This window comes from Staurois parvus, unplaced genomic scaffold (genome assembly GCF_062004578.1).
Source record: "Staurois parvus isolate SC_StPar_1 unplaced genomic scaffold, SC_StPar_1.0 ptg000887l, whole genome shotgun sequence".
NCBI lineage: Eukaryota > Metazoa > Chordata > Amphibia > Anura > Ranidae > Staurois > Staurois parvus.
In genome coordinates this window covers 1,068,312-1,090,103 of record NW_028318683.1, presented here as the reverse complement: position 1 = coordinate 1,090,103, position 21,792 = coordinate 1,068,312, and the positions used below count along the sequence as shown (strand labels likewise).

General features: G+C 41.9%; 1 protein-coding gene across 1 annotated transcript in view; it reads left to right on the top strand.

The window, feature by feature from the left end:
- The first annotated feature begins 1,353 nt into the window (after window positions 1-1,353).
- LOC149442413 (A.superbus venom factor 1-like) overlaps window positions 1,354-21,792 on the top strand; it is a 476,989-nt gene continuing 456,550 nt past the window's right edge. Inside the window, exons 1-2 of the mRNA XM_089656130.1 lie at window positions 1,354-1,492; window positions 3,159-3,318. Of these exons, the coding sequence (XP_089512256.1) occupies window positions 3,254-3,318 (65 nt within the window). The 5' untranslated portion in view covers window positions 1,354-1,492; window positions 3,159-3,253. The remainder of the gene's footprint in view (window positions 1,493-3,158; window positions 3,319-21,792) is intronic.

Here is a 21,792-nt window from a genome sequence, read left to right as displayed (position 1 = left end):
TTACAGCGGAAACAAACAAGAAGTATTTGCAGGGATGCCATATATGTTTGTGCTTTGTATTATCTGGGTAGATTAGGGGTGGACTGACAACTCATGGGTCCCCAGGCAATAGGAGATCATGGGGCCCCTGTGTCCTCGCTCACACTCAAACTACACCCAAAAAAGCCTATGAAAGGTACCAGGGGTATCTGATGGGGCCTCCTACTGATCCCAGGCCTTCAAGCAATGCCCAAGTGTCCGAATGATCAGTCAGCCCTTGGGGTAGATTAACCACTTCCCGTCCGGCCGTTGTATATAAACGGCTGGGCGGTGGCACTGCAGGGTCGGGTGGCCGTCTATAAACGGCCTCCCCGCACCCTGCTTGCGCGCGCTCCCTGGGAGCGCGCAGCACCGCGATCCGGTGCCCGCTGTGTCCTCCGGACACAGTGAAACACCGATCGTCGGACGGGACCTCTGTACGAGGTCCCGATCATGTGATCACTGATTGGCCAATCAGTGATCACATGCAAAGTAGTAAGCAAGATGTCACTTCTGACATCATTGCTTACTACGTGTGAAATCTGTGAATGATCACAGAGGTCACATGGTACAAGGCTATTCACAAAAGCCTTGTACCATGTGACAAGCTGTGACCAATCACAGCTCACTCAGTACTTCTCAATGAATGCAAGAATGCACACAGAGAGAAAGAGAAATGATTGCTTTTACATCCTATATGGGTGTAAAAGCAATCAGTGTTAAAAAAAAAATCTTCATCACCCCCCCACAAGTAGTACAGTGTCACCATGGTGACACTGTACTGCTAGGGTGACAGTATGTAAAAAAAAAAAAAAAATAATAATATAAAAAAATAAAATAAAAATGTAAAACAAAAATGTTTAAAAATTATAATTTTTGCTTATAAACTAATTTGGATTTTTTTTTTTACTAAAAAGATAACGGAATAAATTTTTGCCAAGATTTATGATGAAATATTATTTATTTGCAAAATTTTATAAAAAAAACACTTTTTTTCAAAATTTTTGGACATTTCATTTACATAGCAAAAAAAATACAAATCCCAGTGGTGAATAAATACCACCAAAATAAAGCTTTATCTGTCTCAAAAAAATGGTAAAAAATTAATTTGGGTACAGTGTTGCATGACCGCGCAATTGTCATTCAAAGTGTGATAGTGCTAAAAGCTGAAAATTGCCCTGGTCAGGAAGGGGGTAAAAGTGTTGGACTGGAAGTGGTTAATAATACATTTGTTATTTATTTTCTGTTAAAATTTTACTTTTTTTCAAGTACTTCTGTGATCTCTCCTTTTCTGGATATTTGCTTGCTACAGAAAGAGAGGAGTGGCTTCACCTGATAAATACAGCCCTTGCCTGATTTCCAATCTTGTTCATACCAAGCAGCCTGTTATTTCAGTTAGTTTGTGGTATAGGTGGAGTTGAAGCGTCAGCGTCAGGAGTTTGAAACTGCTTGTGTTGCACAGCCCCTAATTAAGGTAAGAAACATAATGCAATTAGCTATTTGATTGTTCAGTGGACTTTGGGGATGTTTTATTAACCTCCCTAGCGGTCTGATTATGTCAGTATGAACAAGAGTCTAGTAAACATCCCGGGTATGATAATATTTGAAACACGAAATCATAAATTATAATTTAATAAATAATCATAAAAAATAATAATATAATAATAAATGTAATTCAATAATGTAATCAAACCAAAAACACTGAAATTTGAAATATAGCGCCAAGTTCGCACATCGCTGAGCAAAGTCGCAGAATCGTTTTCAGTGTCTGATGAGGAATTTCCCCCACGAATCATTATCACTCAATTCTGCAAGTGGTTCTGATTTACTATCGCTGTTCTCTAGCCGGTCTAAAACCGCTTTTGACCTAAAGGGATGCTTTTTGGACACCATGGACGTTTCTCAGTTTCCAGGCAGAAAGAACAGTAAAAATGCAGGCAGGACGCCGGACAAAGCACTCGGGACAAAATGTATGTGAAATGGTTTGATACAGGAATGTTATACTATGTGATTTTAGTGTATTTAGTGAATGTCAAACTATATATAAGTATATATATACTAGGATTTTTTTATTTTCCTACTAGTAATGGCGGCGATCAGCGATTTATAGCGGGACTGCAGCGAACATTCTGACACTGGGGGGGAACTAACTTGGTGTCACTGACATCCCCTGTGACACCAATACAGTGATCAGTGCTAAAAAATAGCGCTGACACTGTACTAATGGCACTGGGCAGGAAGGGGTTAATGTGAGGGGCGATCAAAGGGTTAACTGTGTGTAGGGAGTGTTTTACTAGGGGGCTGGGGGGGGTGTGCTTCACTGTAAGCACACTGATTGGGATGGCTGTGCCATCCTGAGCAGTGTGTCCGAGCTGACAAGGAGGAAGACTTTGTAAACGTTGGTAATCACCGGGCGCCGGAAGGTAATCACCGGCCAGGACCCAGTGATTGACATCAATGGCAGCGAATGGCAGCGTGGGTAAGGCGCGTACATGGCTCGTGAGCGCCCCCTACCCGGATATGCAAAATCGTGTATATATACGTGATTTTGTGCACCCGTGATGCCGTGTATCTGCTATATGGCGGCAGGTAAGTGGTTAAGGGGACCCCCCACTTATGATATTTAAAGGAATTTTTATTTAATTTTTTATTTTAAACTTTAAGCAATGAAAAAAGCCGGCCCGGTACGTTCTGAAATTTTCCTCTCTGTTTGCTTTAACTCATAAAGCCCTCACAACCATGCAGCAACTGCATGCTTTGCAATTGCCGTGCAGCCCGATTCAATGGTACTGCCCACAACATGGGCTATCATTTTTGCCATAGTCATGAAGCAAAGCACTGCTACTGTGGCTTGTGTACAACCCCCTCTGTGTTAGATTAACTGGGTGTGGTCAGGGGGTGGTAAAGTCATGGCTCAGCAGCCTGTTTTACCCAACCACTTGCAAGGTGCTAGTAATAATTTAGAAATCGGAATCATTTTTAGCATTATGGACACACCACAGTGACATGTATATATATTTTATTTGTGTTATTTTTTAATTTGCATTTTTTTCTTTTGCACCTCATAGAGATGCCTCTGCTTCCTTTGTTGCTTCGACATTTTTCTTCTGTCTCTATTGACAATTTTCATTCTTTTTTAGGTCACATGGGCTATTCTATCTCATCGATGATTATCTGACCTTGTGTAATAGTATAGTCCAGCCTCACAGAAGCAGCTCGCTCTCCTTGTGGCATCATGTGGTTCAGAGTTTTGTGTCTCCTGGTGATATGCTTCCAGACTTGGACTTCCACCTTCTGGTTGTAAGTATCATCAGACCACCTTCTGGATGCCAGCCATTTTTAGCTTGAAAGAACTAAGAATGCAAAATCTAATTTTGTTTATCTTGGATAGTGAGATAGGGTAAAATCACCACCCGCATAGAGGAATGCGGACCTTAGTTCTAATGGCACGCCGCCCACAGTGGAAAACGCAGCCGTGCTGGGAACCAAGATTCCCGTGAGGGCTGCGTTTGCAAAAGTAGTGCAGGGACTTCTTCCCTGTGATTCACTGGGCACGGGAGTCCATTCAAATGAATGGGCTCTCGTACCCGTGCAAAATACAGCCCGCACAGCCGCATATATGGAGAGCCAGACTGCTGTTTTCACACTCAGCGCAGTGGTCTGGGTCTCCAGCAGTCTGACATACCACCTGTACATGCTTCAATCAACAATAATGCTTGGGTGCATGGCCATTGTTGAGTTCTGTGCAGGAGGCATATATAAAGCTAGCTTCATCATGTCGCTCTGCTGAGTTGTGTTCTATGAGGACTCTCAGTAATACTGCCACACCCACCCATAGCCATGGTAGCCTTTTTGTTCTTTATCAAATGCCACTTGATGCATTGACATACCTCCTTAGACCCAGTGGCCCTGATTTACTATTGTGCCTGGGCGCATATTCGTGGGCGAAAGTCCAATTTTTATGAGCGACCGTCTACTTTTACCCGCAACGAGATTTACTATTGAGCAGCGTCCATAAGTAGACGGCCAATCGAATTTACTAACGAGACACACGCCCGGAATCAGACTCACAAAGCAGACTTGCTAAGAAGCACGTCTAACACCATGAAAAATCACTGCAGAGACATGTTCACTTAGAAATTTGCTTTGCCCAATATCAGGACTTCACTTTAAACAATATCTGCTATTTCAAAAAAAATTAAGAATGTGTTAAAAATAGTTTTTTTAAAGCAAATCAACACAGTAAAAAACTAGACGCCCGTGCAGTGTCTTTGGCCGATATAAATGCGCATGTGCAGAACACATTTTAGACGTCCTCTATGGGCGCTTGCTTTTTAGCCACTGCCCAATAGTAAATCTCAGTGTGGATTCCTCTGTCAGCCGGCACTCGGTCGCGTCTATTGTGTTTAATAAACAGCACTCGGCATATCTTCATGTATTCTAATTAGATTTCTTTAGTTCTATTGATTCTATTTTTGTTTCTTATCCTTTATAATTATTTCTGTAATGATTTTACTTATTTCGAAGGTCTAGATAATATTTATTTTGACAGCTGAATGTAAAAATAAAGGTCTGCAATAAAAACAAAAAAAAAAAAACAGCGTGGGTCCCCCCTCTCATCCATACCAAGCCCTTCAGGTCTGGTATGGATATTAAGGGGGAACTCCACGCCAAAATTAAAAAAAAAAAACAGCGTGGGGACCCCCTCAATATCCATACCAGACCCTTATCCGAGCATGCAGCCCGGCAGGTCAGGAAAGGGGGGGGGACGAGCGAGCGCCCCCCCTCCTGAACTATATCAGGCCACATGCCCTCAACATGGGGACAAGGTGCTTTGGGGCAGGGGGGCTCCCCCCCCAAAGCACCTTGTCCCCATGTCGATGAGGACAAGGGCCTCTTCCCCACAACCCTGGCCGGTGGCTGTGGGGGTCTGCGGGCGGGGGGCTTATCAGAATCTGGAAGCCCCCTTTAACAAGGGGGCCCCCAGATCCCGCCCCCCCCACGTGAATGAGTCTGCGGTACATGGTCCCGCGACTCATTCACAAAATGTAAAAAAAAAAAAACACAGTACAGGGTCTTTGACAAGTCCTTTATTAAAACAATCTCCCCCGAAGTAGATCCAACGTCAATCACGGCGGCGGTGGTGGCGACCCGAAAAAAGAAAAAAAAAAAAGTTCCGCTCCCATCCGAGGCTTCCAGCCTTGTGAAAAGTGGCATGGAGTCCCCCCCCAAATCCATAACAGACCCTTATCTGAGCATGCAGATACCACATGCCTTCAAAGATTTATTTCCTTTGTTGAATTGCCTGCTTGGTTCACACTAGATGTGATTTAAAATTGTGCTTTTTGTTGGCAATTTCACCGTGTTTTCTGTAGATTTACCAATGAGTTATTGCGTTTTCAATTGTGTTTTGCATTGCGATTTCTATTGTAGTCTATATGTGAAATCGCTACAAAATGCTGAAAAAGTTAGACAAGAACTATTTTTGAAATTGTGCTGCAGCAAATCGCTTATGTTAAGACACTCACATCCACATTCATTAGATCTGATATCAGGTACAATTTCAATTCCCAAATTGCACCTAAAATCGTGCACCCTGGATGCGACTTGGAATGCGATTTGCATGGCATGCAACTTTGAAATTGTATGCCAAGTCGCACCCTATTGTCTGTTATTAGAGCAGTCACATGGGTGCGATTCCAACACTGATTTCTAAAGTAGTACATGTACTACTTTTGTGACGATTTGCATAGATATCTGTGTCAGATGTCTTGCAAATCATAAGGAAATCAGCATCTTCAATGTACGTCGCACAATTTCTAAATCGGCTTTGATGTGACCGCAGTGTAAGGCCTTTTTATGTTTGATTTCCTGAGTATTTTTCCGATTTATGGGAAATGCCGCATACTAGCAAAAGTGAATTGACATTTTCAGTATTGCATGTGAGATGTGGTCATGTGACTGCCTTAACTCATGCAATAATCTGGAGTGAATTGTGCCCATAGGGCCAAGAAATATTGCCAATAGGGTTCCCTTTCACATCCCTGTTCAATGTTCTGTTGTATGCTGCACAGGTACACGTCACTGTGGCTTTCTTTCTGACTCTGATTTGTGGGGCCTGTATACCAAGGGTTAACACAGGTGGGAAGATAATTGATCAGGTGCAAACACTTTCTCTGACCAAATGAATGACAGTGGTGGGTGTGACCTACCTTATATATGGAGATGCAGTTGTGGCTGATTTTTTCCTAGTACAGGCACATTATTTTTGCATGTCCTTGTCTGTGGTGGTTTGGGGAGGAAGAGATATTGTGGTGAATTGCCCCAGGCCACACTCACGCTGTGTTTTGATGTGGGCTGTAAATGTTTTGCATGTTCTTCCTTCTAAGGTGTGTTTGTGCGTTATTGTACAACGATTGTGTTTATGATCTTTCCATTGTAATCCTAACACATCTCCATTGCTCTGCTCTTCCAAGTTTGCTTTATTTAGAATGAAATGCAGTTTTCAGACAAACATGGTGAGAAATGTATGTGTGGGAGAGGTGTTTATATTTTGGCATGTATTTTTTTTTATATTGATATTTCGATCTGCAGCTTCTGTGACTAAGCCCAAGTGATTCATATTATCCATTTGTTTCCTGCTGTAACCTGTGAAAGCACAGTTCATTATAAGTATAATCTTTTAGATTGTAAGCTCTTGTGAGCAGGACCGTTCTATTTTAGCAACATCAATCCTGCTTTTTTTTTTTTACACCAAGATACTGAATGTAGCTGTTTGTTGCTGTCCAAATAAATGTGGAATGTGTATTTGATCAATAAACATTTGTACTATGTATTTTTGGGGGGGATTATTTCATGTTCTAGTTGTATGTTGCACAGTGGCTAAATGGTTAGCACTTCCACCTGACAGTACGAGGGTTGTTAATTTGAATCCCAGCCATGGCACCTCCTGCCTGGAGGTTGCATGTTCTCCCTGTGCCTGTTTCCTCCGGGTACTCCGGTTTCCTCCCACACTCTAAAGACATGCTGGTAGGTTAATTGGATCCTGTCAAAATTGGCCCTAATATGTGTATGAATGTAAGTTAGGGCTCTTCGTATGCCCCTTGAGGGTTAGGGACTGATGTGAATTGACCACATCTATATGTAAAGCGCTGCGTAAATTAACAGCGCTATATAAGTATCTGAAATGTACTAGCAGCCCTAACACTTATTTTTGCTAGCTATATAATATGCCCAAATCTTCCTTGTTAGAGCGCACATGTGCAAGTATGTCCATAATAACAAACCAAAAGCCCCCTATTGCACGACAAGACCATGTTATGTACCAATGAATAGGTTGTGTTCAATGTGCAGCTAGCTATTCTTTTTCTACAATCCTCTTAACAGTAATAAATTGGGCCCCCAATTTATGTTGACTTTGGGCCTTTACTGGCAAATATATATTCGCCAATGTCATATACACAGTATAGCTGCAAGCATACATTCATCAATGCAAAATCTACAATAGAACTACAAACATATTTGCGAATGTCATATACACAATGGAGCCGCATGTAAAATTGCTATGGTGCACAAATAAACACCAAGACGGCTGTTGGAGGAGGGGCTAGAGCAGCTGTCATACCGAAAATACGTCATGACGTTTGCGGAAGGACGTTTGCACACACCCGGAAGTGGGGAGTGTGAGTGGATGGGAGTGTAGTTAGGAGAGTTTAGTGGTAAGTTGCAAGTCTATTTTTTAGTTTTGTGAATTGTTCTTTTGTGGAATTCCAGACCACACCTGGACATGGCGAGATCGCTGTTCTCCACCGAGGAGCTGATCCTCATTTGCTGGGGAAACATTACTAATAATTGTTGTATTTTCAGTTGAAAACATGTCCAATTCCTAGATCCATTGAGGTGCATAGCAGAGGTTCAAGGTTCTTCCTAACTATACAGGTGGCACAGACACAAGCATACACCCAGGGCCACTGTTAGATATCATGGGGCCCCGTACAGCATACCTGACAGCCCCCCACCGCCAGAGAAAATATCCAAATTATATTTATGGTAAAAATACACTAAAAACATTATTAATGGACATAATCCCAACCATATTCCTGTGAAATCTAAATGATAAAACTGTACTGAGTTCAGAAATAAAGCTGTGTGTGTAATTGAGGTTTTGGGGCTCATGGGTGCTGTGGCCTGTAGAATGGGAATCAGTGGTTTGTTTTTGTGGCTATTGCCGTTTGCAGGCAACCTATGTTACACTATGGAATTGCTGCAGGTCATAATTTGACAAGCATATGGGTGCAGGTGTACAGACAGTGAGCATTCAGGGCCACTTCCCCACGCCTTCACACCTGTCAGATTAAAACCTGTGTTCATACAGCTGCTGTATCCCCATAGTGTAACAGGTGGCTCTAGCCACATAAACAACCCACTCATTCATGCTGTACAGGCCAGAGGACCTGTGTGAATGAGGCATTTTTTACTTTTTCTTTTCCTCAGCTCGTTAATTTCAATGGCCTGCCTAATGTGTGGGAACATGCAAAAATACTGCAGGCATATTATTTTAAAAGTGTGTTGCGCCTAACCGTGCACATTTGCAAAGGGCATTGCATTTCTTTGCTGTGCTGGAAAATGTGTGTTCTTGCATGCCTTTCTGCACCACCAATGGTGTGAACAAGTCCTAAGGGCCAGTTCACACTATAGAAACAGTCTAGATGTGTTCCTGATGCGTTTTTGCATGCCCTTTTGGCATTCATGTTTTAGTGTGTTCCAGTACATTTTGGATGTGTTTTGGACACGTTGCATTGCATTTTTGTATCCCTTCCAGTTACTTTTTTCTACTTTCTTTTTATTCAATTTAATTAGGGACGTGTACGTTTTAGTACATTCAAGGACATTTCAATGTGTTCCAGTACAGTTCTGTGCAGAAACAATGCAGCGTGGTCAACTTTGTTTACAGCACCTGCAATGCACTGAAAATGCAAGCGCTGATGTGAACTATGACATTGACAACCATATAACCTTCTTTCTGTGCGTATGTGATGCTGAAAAAGCAACTGAAACACATGTAGTGTGAACTGGTCCTAAAGATTATTAGAGGTAAGGGAACGGGACTGACCAGGGATTGTGAATTCAATCAGACTAGTGGTGATATACAATCAGCAATCGTATAATAATGTGAGATCTGAGCTGTAGCTGAAAGAAAATGAGACACATTCACTTGATCAGTAAATAGTTAAAAAGAGTGGGGCGGTGATCCATAGATTTGCATATGGGACAGGTGATGATGGGGTGGGGGAGGGGGTCAAGTTGTATAAGGAGACAGATTTAAAAGAAGAGAAAAAAGTTACAATGAAATATACACAGCATGAAACTTGCACATTTCCTAATTGGCAGAAGAACAGGACGCAGGTAACATTCATCCACTTTCTAGTCATTAGGCACAATCATAATTGATTGATCAATATTCCTGGCACTGACACAACCCAGAAAATTGATCTCCATTTTTTAACGTTCATAAATGTCAAGGAGGTTATAATTTAAGGGCAGATACTCAGCCATGTAACTAGGTCCAATGAACCTAACAGCATGTCTTTTAAGTGTTGGCAGAAACACATCCATACAGGGAAAGCATGGAAACTGGGATGTAGCCATGACTGAGATTAGAACCCATGACCCAAGTGCTGTAAGTTCTGAGCGTTAACCACTAAACCAGTGTAGACCAGTCCCAAGGGTGGTTTACCTTTCACGAGTTCATGCACTACTGTCTGTCACGGAGAGGCCATTCATAGGCACTCCCTGAGTTGGTACTCTGACATGAAGGACATTCCATTATTCAGGAATGATTATATGAACTTATTTTAGCACCATTTACCATTTTACATCATTATTGCAATTCTTTGCACTTTTTGGTTTTTACATGCGTTCATTATTGATCACATGCATTTATAGCGCTGCACTTGTCTTTAACATAGAATAGTTACGTGATTAAAGAGAATGAAGATATATAATTATATTGGGAAATTAGAAGTATCCAAATTATTTGAGACAGAAGTGTGAAAATGTTTAACATTTGAAAATAGAATGTATGACATTTATTAGTAAATGCATTAGTTTCCTGATCATTTTGGAGAAACAGCAAAAAAAAAAAAAAAAGAAAAAAAAAAACCAAACAATTTTAATATGGGTGTACTATTTGTTACATTCTAAATATTCTCTTTTGCAAACACAGAAACGCCAATGCTAATAAAGCCCGCACTTGTGCGCCATCTAGCGAACATATCCAGTATTGCACCTAAAAATGTGCCAGACACGATTCCACATTTACTAATAGCAAAGTAGACATTGGTTAATCTCGCTAGACGCCGCTCAGAAGACTGACAGGTCTTGATTGATTTAATTGAGTCTGCCTGAATGGTCAGAGTCTGCTAGTAGACTCACGTCTTAATAAATCAGGGCCAGTCTGTCCAGAGAGTATTGTTACTTGCTAACTTGGCACCATCCACAGGCAGCCTAACTCTTCAATAAGACACAGAAGTTTAATCCAATGCAATTTTACTTCAGCTTTTTTTTGCAGTACTGAGGATTTTTTTTTTTCAGTCTAAGGGCCTGCTGACCTCCCAGCCTGATGGAAAGGCCAAGGGGCTAATTTAATTTGTTTCTAATTAACAGCTATCTCCTCCTGCCAAATATCACTCAGGGACTTTTCTTGTGTGCAGACAAGACCAGGTGCTTTCTGAGGCACAGGTAAAACATCACAGCAGATGCAGTAGAGATTATAAAGATTTTAGAAAACTGTCTTCTTCCTGTTCTGTTTCAAATGCTGCCTTATGCATTGACTAACCTCCTTAGACCCAGTAGCCCTGATTTACTAAGACCTGAGTCTACTAGCAGACTCTGACCATTCAGGCAGACTCAATTAAATCAATCAAGACCTGTCAGTCTTCTGAGCGGCGTCTAGCAATCTCATTGACGAACGTCTATTTTGCTATTAGTAAATGTGGAATCGCGTCTGGCACATTTTTAGGTGCAATACCGGATATGTTTGCTAGATGGCGCACAATCGCGGGCATTGTAGCATTGGCGTTTTTGTGTTCGCAAAAGAGAATATTTAGAATGTAACAAATAGTACACCTATATTAGAATTGTTATTTTTTTTTTGCTGTTTCTCCAAAATCATCAGACAACTAATGCATTTACTAATTAATGTCATACATTCTATTTTCAAATGTTAAACATTTTCACACTTATATCTCAAATAATTTGGATACTTCTAATTTCCCAATATAATGATATATCTTCATTCTCTTTAATCACGTAACTATTCTATGTTAAAATCAAATGCAGCGCTATAAATGCATGTGATCAACAATGAACGCATGTAAAAACCAAAAAGTGCAAAGAATTGCAATAATGATGTAAAATGGTAAATGGTGCTAAAATAAGTTCATATAATTATTCCTGAATAATGGAATGTCCTTCGTGTGAGAGTACCAACTCAGGGAGTGCCTATGAATGGCATGTGTGGTTTCTCCGTGACGGACAGTAGTACATGAACTCGTGAAAGATAAACCACACTTGGGACTGGTCTACACTCACCAGAACAAAAGTATTAATGCTCATGGGTTATACACATCACACATCTGGGGGTGCAGCGGTATGCTGGCAGCTATGGGTTAGTTATCCAGCTCCATCCATCCATCAGGGTGGGTGCCCAAATGGTCCTGGGGAGGAATTAGCTCAGCCACAGGAGCCAGAAAGGTGCTTAATAGTGTAGTACACTGTCACGGGTGGATGACCTTTCACGAGTTCATGCACTACTGTTCGTGGTTATATTTATCTTGTGTAATACCATTTTAGTAGTCTATATAATTTGACCAGCGCTCGCTTTATTATTTTTAAACAATGTAACTATTCTACATTGTATCTCAAACTGTGTCTCCCACAGTGGTTTAGTATTTAGCGCTCAGAACTTACAGCACTTGGGTCATGGGTTCTAATCCCAGTCATGGCTACATCCCAGTTTCCATGCTTTCCCTGTATAGATGTGTTTCTGCCAACACTTAAAAGACATGCTGTTAGGTTCATTGGACCTAGTTACATGGCTGAGTATCTGCCCTTAAATTATAAGCTCCTTGACATTTATGAACGTTAAAAAAATGGAGATCAATTTTCTGGGTTGTGTCAGTGCCAGTAATATTGATCAATCAATTATGATTTTGCCTAATGACTAGAAAGTGGATGAATGTTACCTGCGTCCTGATCTTCTGCCAATTAGGAAATGTGCAAGTTTCATGCTGTGTATATTTCATTGTAACTTTTTTCTCGTCTTTTAAATCTGTCTCCTTATACAACTTGACTCCCTCCCCCACCCCCCTGCATCACCTGTCCCATATGCAAATCTATGGATCAGCGCCCCACTCTTTTTAACTATTTACTGATCAAGTGAATGTGTCTCATTTTCTATCAGCTACAGCTCAGATCTCACATTATTATACGATTGCTGATTGTATATCACCACTAGTCTGATTGAATTCACAATCCCTGGTCAGTCCCGTTCCCTTACCTCTAATAATCTTTAGGACCAGTTCACGCTACATGTGTTTCAGTTGCTTTTTCGGCATCACAAACACACAAAAAGAAGTTTATATGGTTGTCAATGTTATAGTTCACATCAGCGCTTGCATTTTCAGTGCATTGCAGGTGCTGTAAACAAAGTTGACCACGCTGCATTGTTTCTGCACAGAACTGTACTGGAACACATTGAAACGTCCTTGAATGTACTAAAACGCACACATCCCTAATTAAATTGAATAAAAAGAAAGTAGAAAAAAGTAACTGGAAGGGATACAAAAATGCAATGCAACGTGTCCAAAACGCATCCAAAATGTACTGGAACACACTAAAACATGAATGCCAAAAGGGCATGCAAAAACGCATCAGGAACACATCTAGACTGTTTCTATAGTGTGAACTGGCCCTTAGGACTTGTTCACACCATTGGTGGTGCAGAAAGGCATGCAAGAACACACATTTTCCAGCACAGCAAAGAAATGCAATGCCCTTTGCAGATGTGCACGGTTAGGCGCAACACACTATTAAAATAATATGCCTGCAGTATTTTTGCATGTTCCCACACATTAGGCAGGCCATTGAAATTAACGAGCTGAGGAAAAGAAAAGAGGAAAAAATGCCCCATTCACACAGGTCCTCTGGCCTGTACAGCATGAATGAGTGGGTTGTTTATGTGGCTAGAGCCACCTGTTACACTATGGGGACACAGCAGCTGTATGAACACAGGTTTTAATCTGACAGGTGTGAAGGCGTGGGGAAGTGGCCCTGAATGCTCACTGTCTGTACACCTGCACCCATATGCTTGTCAAATTATGACCTGCAGCAATTCCATAGTGTAACATAGGTTGCCTGCAAACGGCGATAGCCACAAAAACAAACCACTGATTCCCACTCTACAGGCCACAGCACCCATGAGCCCCAAAACCTCAATTACATCTCAATTACACACACAGCTTTATTTCTGAACTCAGTACAGTTTTATCATTTAGATTTCACAGGAATATGGTTGGGATTATGTCCATTAATAATGTTTTTAGTGTATTTTTACCATAAATATAATTTGGATATTTTCTCTGGTGGTGGGGGGCTGTCAGGTATGCTGTACGGGGCCCCATGATATCTAACAGTGGCCCTGGGTGTATGCTTGTGTCTGTGCCACCTGTATAGTTAGGAAGAACCTTGAACCTCTGCTATGTACCTCAATGTATCTAGGAATTGGACATGTTTTCAACTGAAAATACAACAATTATTAGTAATGTTTCCCCAGCAAATGAGGATCAGCTCCTCGGTGGAGAACAGCGATCTCGCCATGTCCAGGTGTGGTCTGGAATTCCACAAAAGAACAATTCACAAAACTAAAAAATAGGCTTGGAAATTACCACTAAACTCTCCTAACTACACTCCCATCCACTCACACTCCCCACTTCTGGGTGTGTGCAAACGTCCTTCCGCAAACGTCATGACGTATTTCCGGTATGACAGCTGCTCTAGCGCCTCCTCCAACAGCCGTCTTGGTGTTTATTTGTGCACCATAGCAATTTTACATGCGGCTCCATTGTGTATATGACATTCTCAAATACAGTGGGGATCGAAAGTTTGGGCACCCCAGCTAAAAATTTGTATTAATGTGCATAAAGAAGCCAAGGAAAGATGGAAAAATCTCCAAAAGGCATCAAATTACAGATTAGACATTCTTATAATATGTCAACAAAAGTTAGATTTTATTTCCATCATTTACACTTTCAAAATAACAGAAAACAAAAAAATGGCGTCTGCAAAAGTTTGGGCACCCTGCAGAATTTATAGCATGCACTGCCCCCTTTGCAAAGCTGAGACCTGCCAGTGTCATGGATTGTTCTCAATAATCGTCTGGGAAGACCAGGTTATGTCAATCTCAAAGGTTTTAAATGCCCAGAATCATCTGACCTTGCCCCAACAATCAGCACCATGGGTTCTTCTAAGCAGTTGTCTAGAAAACTGAAACTGAAAATAGTTGACGCTCACAAAGCTGGAGAAGGCTATAAGAAGATAGCAAAGCGTTTTCAGATGTCAATATCCTCTGTTCGGAATGTAATTAAGAAATGGCAGTCATCAGGAACAGTGGAAGTTAAAGCAAGAAAAATATCAGACAGAACAGCTCGCAGGATTGTGAGAAATACAATTCAAAACCCTTGTTTGACTGCACGATCCCTCCAGAAAGATCTGGCAGACACTGGAGTTGTGGTACACTATTCCACTATAAAGAGATACTTGTACAAATATGGTCTTCATGGAAGAGTCATCAGAAGAAAACATCTTCTACGTCCTCACCACAAAAATCATCGTTTGAACTTTGCAAATGAACATATAAACAAGCCTGATGCATTTTGGAAACAAGTTCTGTGGCTTGATGAGGTTAAAATTGAACTTTGTGGCCGGAATGAGCAAAGGTACGTTTGGAGAAGAAGGGGCACAGAGTTTAATGAAAAGAACCTCTGTCCAACTGTTAAGCATGGGGTTGGATCAATCATGCTTTGGGGTTGTGTTGCAGCCAGTGGCACAGGGAACATCTCACAAGTAGAAGGAAAAATGGATTCAATAAAATTTCAGCAAATTTTGGATGGTAACTTGATGCCATCTGTGAAAAAGCTGAAGTTAAAGAGAGGATGGCTTCTACAAATGGATAATGATCCTAAACACACCTCGAAATCCATGGGGGATTACATCAAGAGGCGTAAACTGAAGGTTTTGCCATGGCCTTCACAATCTCCTGACCTCAACATAATTGAAAATCTATGGATAGACCTTAAAAGAGCAGTGCGTGACAGACAGCCCAGAAATCTCAAAGAACTGGAAGACTTTTGTAAGGAAGAATGGGCAAAGATACCTCAAACAAGAATTGAAAGACTCTTGGCTGGCTACAAAAAGCGTTTACAAGCTGTGATACTTGCCAAAGGGGGCAGTACAAGTAATTAACTCTGCAGGGTGCCCAAACTTTTGCAGACACCATTTTTTTGTTTTCTGTTATTTTGAAAGTGTAAATGATGGAAATAAAATCTAACTTTTGTTGACATATTTTAAGAATGTCTAATCTGTAATTTGATGCCTTTTGGAGATTTTTCCATCTTTCCTTGGCTTCTTTATGCACATTAATACAAATTTTTAGCTGGGGTGCCCAAACTTTCGATCCCCACTGTATATGTTTGCAGTTCTATTGTAGATTTGGCATTGGTGAATGTATGCTTGCAGCTATACTGTGTATATGACATTGGCGAATATATATTTGCCAGTAAAGGCCCAAAGTCAACATAAATTGGGGGCCCAATTTATTACGGTTAAGAGGATTGTAGAAAAAGAATAGCTAGCTGCACATTAAACATGACCTATTCATTGGTACATAACATGGTCTTGTCGTGCAATAGGGGGCTTTTGGTTTGTTATTTTGGACATACTTGCACATGTGCGCTCTAACAAGGAAGATTTGGGCATATTATATAGCTAGCAAAAATAAGTGTTAGGGCTGCTAGTACATTTCAGATACTTATATAGCGCTGTTAATGTACACAGCGCTTTACATATAGATGTGGTCAATTCACATCAGTCCCTAACCCTCAAGGGGCATACTAAGAGCCCTAACGTACATTCATACACATACTAGGGCCAATTTGACAGGATCCAATTAACCTACCAGCATGTCTTTAGAGTGTGGGAGGAAACCGGAGTACCCGGAGGAAACAGGCACAGGGAGAACATGCAACCTCCAGGCAGGAGGTGCCATGGCTGGGATTTGAACTAACGACCCTCGTACTGTCAGGTGGAAGTGCTAACCATTTAGCCACTGTGCAACATACAACTAGAACATGAAATAATCCCCCCGGAAAATACATAGTACAAATGTTTATTGGTCAAATACACATTCCACATTTGGACAGCAACAAAAAGCTACATTCAATATCTTGGTGTGAAAAAAAAAAAAGCAGGATTGATGTTGCTAAAATAGAACGGTCCTGCTCATAAGAGCTTACAATCTAAAAGATTATACTTATAATGAACTGTGCTTTCACAGGTTACAGCAGGAAACAAATGGTTAATATGAATCACTTGGGCTTAGTCACAGAAGCTGTAGATCGAAATTTCAATATAAAAATACATACGTGCCAAAATATAAACACCTCCCCCCTCCCCAAATCCCCCACACATACATTTCTCACCATGTTTGTCTGAAAACTGCATTTCATTCTAAATAAAGCAAACTTGGAAGAGCAGAGCAATGGAGATGTGTTAGGATTACAATGCAAAGATCATAAACACAATCGTACAATAACGCACAAACACACCTTAGAAGGAAGAACATGCAAAACATTGACAGCCCACATCAAAACATAGCGTGAGTGTGGCCTGGGGCAATTCACCACAATCTCTCTTCCTCCCCAAACCACCACAGACAAGGACATGCAAAAATAATGTGCCTGTACCAGGAAAAAATCAGCCACAACTGCATCTCTATATATAAGGTAGGCCACACCCACCACTGTCATTCATTTGGTCAGAGAAAGTGTTTGCACCTGATCAATTATCTTCCTACCTGTGCAGCATACAACAGAACATTGAACAGGGATGTGAAAGTGAACCCTATTGGCAATATTTCTTGGCCCTATGGGCACAATTCACTCCAGATTATTGCATGAGTTAAGGCAGTCACATGACCACATCTCACATGCAATACTGAAAATGTCAATTCACTTTTGCTAGTATGCGGCATTTCCCATAAATCGGAAAAACACTCAGGAAATCAAACATAAAAAGGCCTTACACTGCGGTCACATCAAAGCCGATTTAGAAATTGTGCGACGTACATTGAAGATGCTGATTTCCTTACGATTTGCAAGACATCTGACACAGATATCTATGCAAATCGTCACAAAAGTAGTACATGTACTACTTTAGAAATCAGTGTCGGAAACGCACCCATGTGACTGCTCTAATAACAGACAATAGGGTGCGACTTGGCATACGATTTGCAAGTCGCATGCCATGCAAATTGCATGCCAAGTTGCATCCAGGGTGCACGATTTCAGGTGCAATTTGGGAATTGAAATTGTACCTGATATCCGATCTAATGAATGTGGATGTGAGTGTCTTAACGTAAGCAATTTGCTGCAGCACAATTTCAAAAGTAGTTCTTGTCTAACTTTTTCAGCATGTAGTGATTTCACATATAGACTACAATAGAAATCGCAATGCAAAACATAATTGAAAACGCAATAACTCATTGGTAAATCTACAGAAAACACGGTGAAATTGCCAACAAAAAGCACAATTTTAAATCACATCTAGTGTGAACCAAGCAGGCAATTCAACAAAGGAAATAAATCTTTGAAGGCATGAGATATCTGCATGCTCAGATAAGGGTCTGTTATGGATTTGGGGGGGGGGCTCCATGCCATTATTTAATTTTTTTTTTAAATCCATTTCTTTCGCTCACTCTTCTCATGGTTTAACAAACTTTCCCAAAAGGAGGTGGAGGGCAAACCAACATTATCCAATTAATCATTAGTCCAGGCCCTTATCTCATCCCATCATTTGACATTCACATAAGGTGCTACTTTAAAGGTGTTTGAACAGACAAGGCCTCATTCTAATTCACATTCTAGGGATCATTTAAACAGAGAGCAAAGATGCTGCCACCCACCAGCACATGTATGTTAGGGTAGTCACCCAGAGATCATGCAAATTCATTGCTGTGGTTGGGATTCAAACCAACATCCCTAGCATTGTGAGACAGTAGTGCTAACCATTAATCCACGGAGCTATTGAACACTAACCCTGCCTGTATTTGTGTTGTGAATCAATCCTAAATCCCTGGTCAAGGTCAGTGTAACTAGCCAGATATCTCAAATGGGACACAAATGTTATGCTATGTTGCCAATTCAGATGTATGTTGGTTCTATGTAGCCCAATACAAAGGATTGCAATACTAATACAGGTGTACCTCAGTTTACCATTGTCAGGCTCCGCCCAACGGGATCTCTAGTGGTCCACGGCACGGGGTTTCCCAGGACGCGGAGTCTAAGTCCCAGTCTGCCTTTTCACCAGGGCCCCTGATGGTGGGGATGGACTTGGTGCAAGACTGAAACCAGGTCGCGTCCCTGGGCACCCCCGGCGGTGGCAGAGGGGTCCCGCTGAGGGTATGTGCCCGGGTTAGAGCCTGCTGTGAAGGGGATGACAGATCCCGATCCGAGCGGGATGGATGGGATGACAGATCCTGATCCGAGCGGGATGGATGGGCAGCTATCAGGAGTAGGCGAGGTCAGACTAGCCGGGTCGGTATTGTGCGGGCAGCGTGGTACGGGGGGAGTAAGCGGAGAATGGTCGGGGTCACAAGCCAGGTTCAGCAGGTAGCGGGCAGCGCGGTGCAGGAGGTCAGGCAGAAGGATGGTCAGGGACGAGTCGGGGTCAGAGCAGGAGAAGGTCAGCATAAACAGGACAGGCAGAGTTTGGCAACAAGGAGCGTACTTACAGGAACAGGAACGAGACCTTGCGGCAACTTGGAGATGCACAGGCAGCTTTAAATAGAGCGCCCTGCTCTCCCATTGGTGCGGCCGCGATCGCTACTGCGCATGCGCGGCCGCCGCGATCGCCGAGGATTCTGCGCTCGCCGGCTGGGATGGATCGGCGGTCTGCGCATGCGCGCGCCGCCGAGGACCCGGCATCCCTGACAACCATCGCCTCGGTTAACATAATTTTCGGTTTACGAATGAAAATCCATTGAAAATAATGCCCGGTTTACACAATTGTTAATAATTTTTTTTGCAATACAAAGTGTATGCTGGCGCCGATTTTCAAATGCAAATGCCAGCCTTTTTTTTTTTCTTCACTATAGTTCACAAGCTTAGAAGTCACTTTCCCCAAAGTTACAGAAATCTTTGTATCTTTTAAACATTGTTTCCTTTAGGGATATAAATTCCAAGAAAACTTTCTCTTTTAGCTGGGGGAAGTGACAGGTGAATTTCTGAGCTATGGTGAAGAAAAAAAAGGGAAAATCACATTTAAAAACCAGCACCATAATAAATAAAAAATGGCATGGGGTTCCCCCTCCCATCCACACCAAGCCCTTCGGGTCTGGTATGGATATTAAGAGGTAACTCCACGCTGAAATAAATAAAAAACAGCTTGGGGATCCCCCCAAAATCCATACCAGACCCTTATCCGAGCATGCAGCCCGGCAGGTCAGGAAAGGGGGGGGGACGAGTGAGCGCCCCCCTCCTGAACCATACCAGGCCACATGCCCTCAACATGGGGGGGTGTTTTGGGGCAGGGGGGCCCATGTTAATGGGGACAAGGGCCTCTTCCGTTAGTGGGATAATTGGTTGGAAATTTTTTTTTTCAAAATTTACTGATAAACAAAATGTGCCAAAATCCCGAAAAATGGCCGACCAATTAACCCACTAACGGCCCAAAAATTGTTCGATTTTTTTTCGTCAGAAAAATCGGTCAATTTTAGACCCATGTATGGCCTGCTTTAGATGGGTCTAAAATCGGCCGGAAAAAAAATCTGCTAATTTTCGGGCTGTTAGTGGGTTAATTGGTCAGCCATTTTTGGGGATTTTGCCACTTTTTTTAATGGGTAAATTTGGATAAAAATCAGCCGATTTTAGCGGCAATGATCGGCAAATTGGTTGATCTTTATACAGATAAAAAATCTGCGCATGACCCATGACCTGCAAGAAAAAGAAGAAAAAGAAGAAAAAGAAGAAGAAGAAAATGAAAAAGAAGAATAAAAAAAGAAAAAGAAGAAAAAGAAAAATGCAGGCCATAGATGGGGTGAAAACTGAGCGTCTTTAAAAAAAAAAAGAAACTGAAAAATTGGTTGTTCAATGGGCCGACGTTTCCACCAACGGTAAAAAAAATTGTCCGATTTTTGCCCTGTCTATGGCTGGCAAATATAATAGCGAAGTAATTACTTCTGCCCCTGCAGAGAGCTGCGCTATTATATTTGACATTAAAAAGTATAAAGGTTGCAACATTGTATCTATATGTATCCGAATAAAAACATCTATATCCGGAATGGATACAAATAGATACAATGTTGCAGTCTCTATACTTTTTAATGTCAAATATAATAGCGGAGCTCTCTGCAGGGACAGAAGGAATGTTTCAGCTGTCATCGGGGTTTCCCACTGAGAGCTGAATTTAAAATTATTTCCGTGAATTAAATAAATAATAAAAAAAACTGTGTGGGGTCCCCCCTCCCATCCATACCAAGCCCTTCTGGTCTGGTATGGATGTTAAGCGGTAACTCCACACCGAAAATTTAAAAAAAAACAGCGTGGAGTACCCCCCAATATCCATACCAGACCCTTATCCGAGCATGCAGCCCGGCAAGTCAAGAAAGGGGGGGGGGCGAGCGAGCGCCCCCCCTCCTGAACCATACCAGGCCACATGCCCTCAACATGGGGGGGTGCTTTGGGGCAGGGGGGCTCCCCCCTCAAAGCACCTTGTCCCCATGTCGATGGTGACAAGGGCCTCTTCCCCACAACCCTTGTGGGGGTCTGCGGGCGGAGGGCTTATCAGAATCTGGAAGCCCCCTTTAACAAGGGGGCCCCCAGATCCCGGTCCCCCCCACGTGAATGAGTCTGCGGTACATGGTCCCGCGACTCATTCACAAAAAAACAAAGTGTGGTGTAAAAAAAACACGGTACAGGGTCTTTGACAAGTCCTTTATTAAAACAATGTCCCCCGAAGTAGATCCAACATCAATCACGGCGGCGGCTTACATGTTCTTAAGGAACTCCTTACATGTTCTTAAGGAACATGTAAGGAGTTGGGAGGGTCTAGCTGGGGCTGAACATAACACAAAAAAGGAAGAGAGGACAGAGGAAGATACAAAAAGCACAGTAATAAGCAAGTTGTTGTGGCCCAATACTGCCACTAGATTAGCATACTATAAAACAATAACCAATAACAGCCTAATTCAGTTCAATACAACATAGAAAAATGACATGAAGCTTGTGGCAGAACTCTTTCTGTGTGCTTCAGATACATAGAGGATTGAAGGACATTATGAGGATCCATTGGTGTGTATTTTTTTTAGTTTTACATATAGTTTAATGTGACACTGTCACTAGGTAAAATGATCTAATCGGTGTCACCCTGATAAAACAAAAATGGGAACACAACTACACTCCTCTCTGTACTGGCTCCACCCCCTCTCCACTCAGCTCAGTT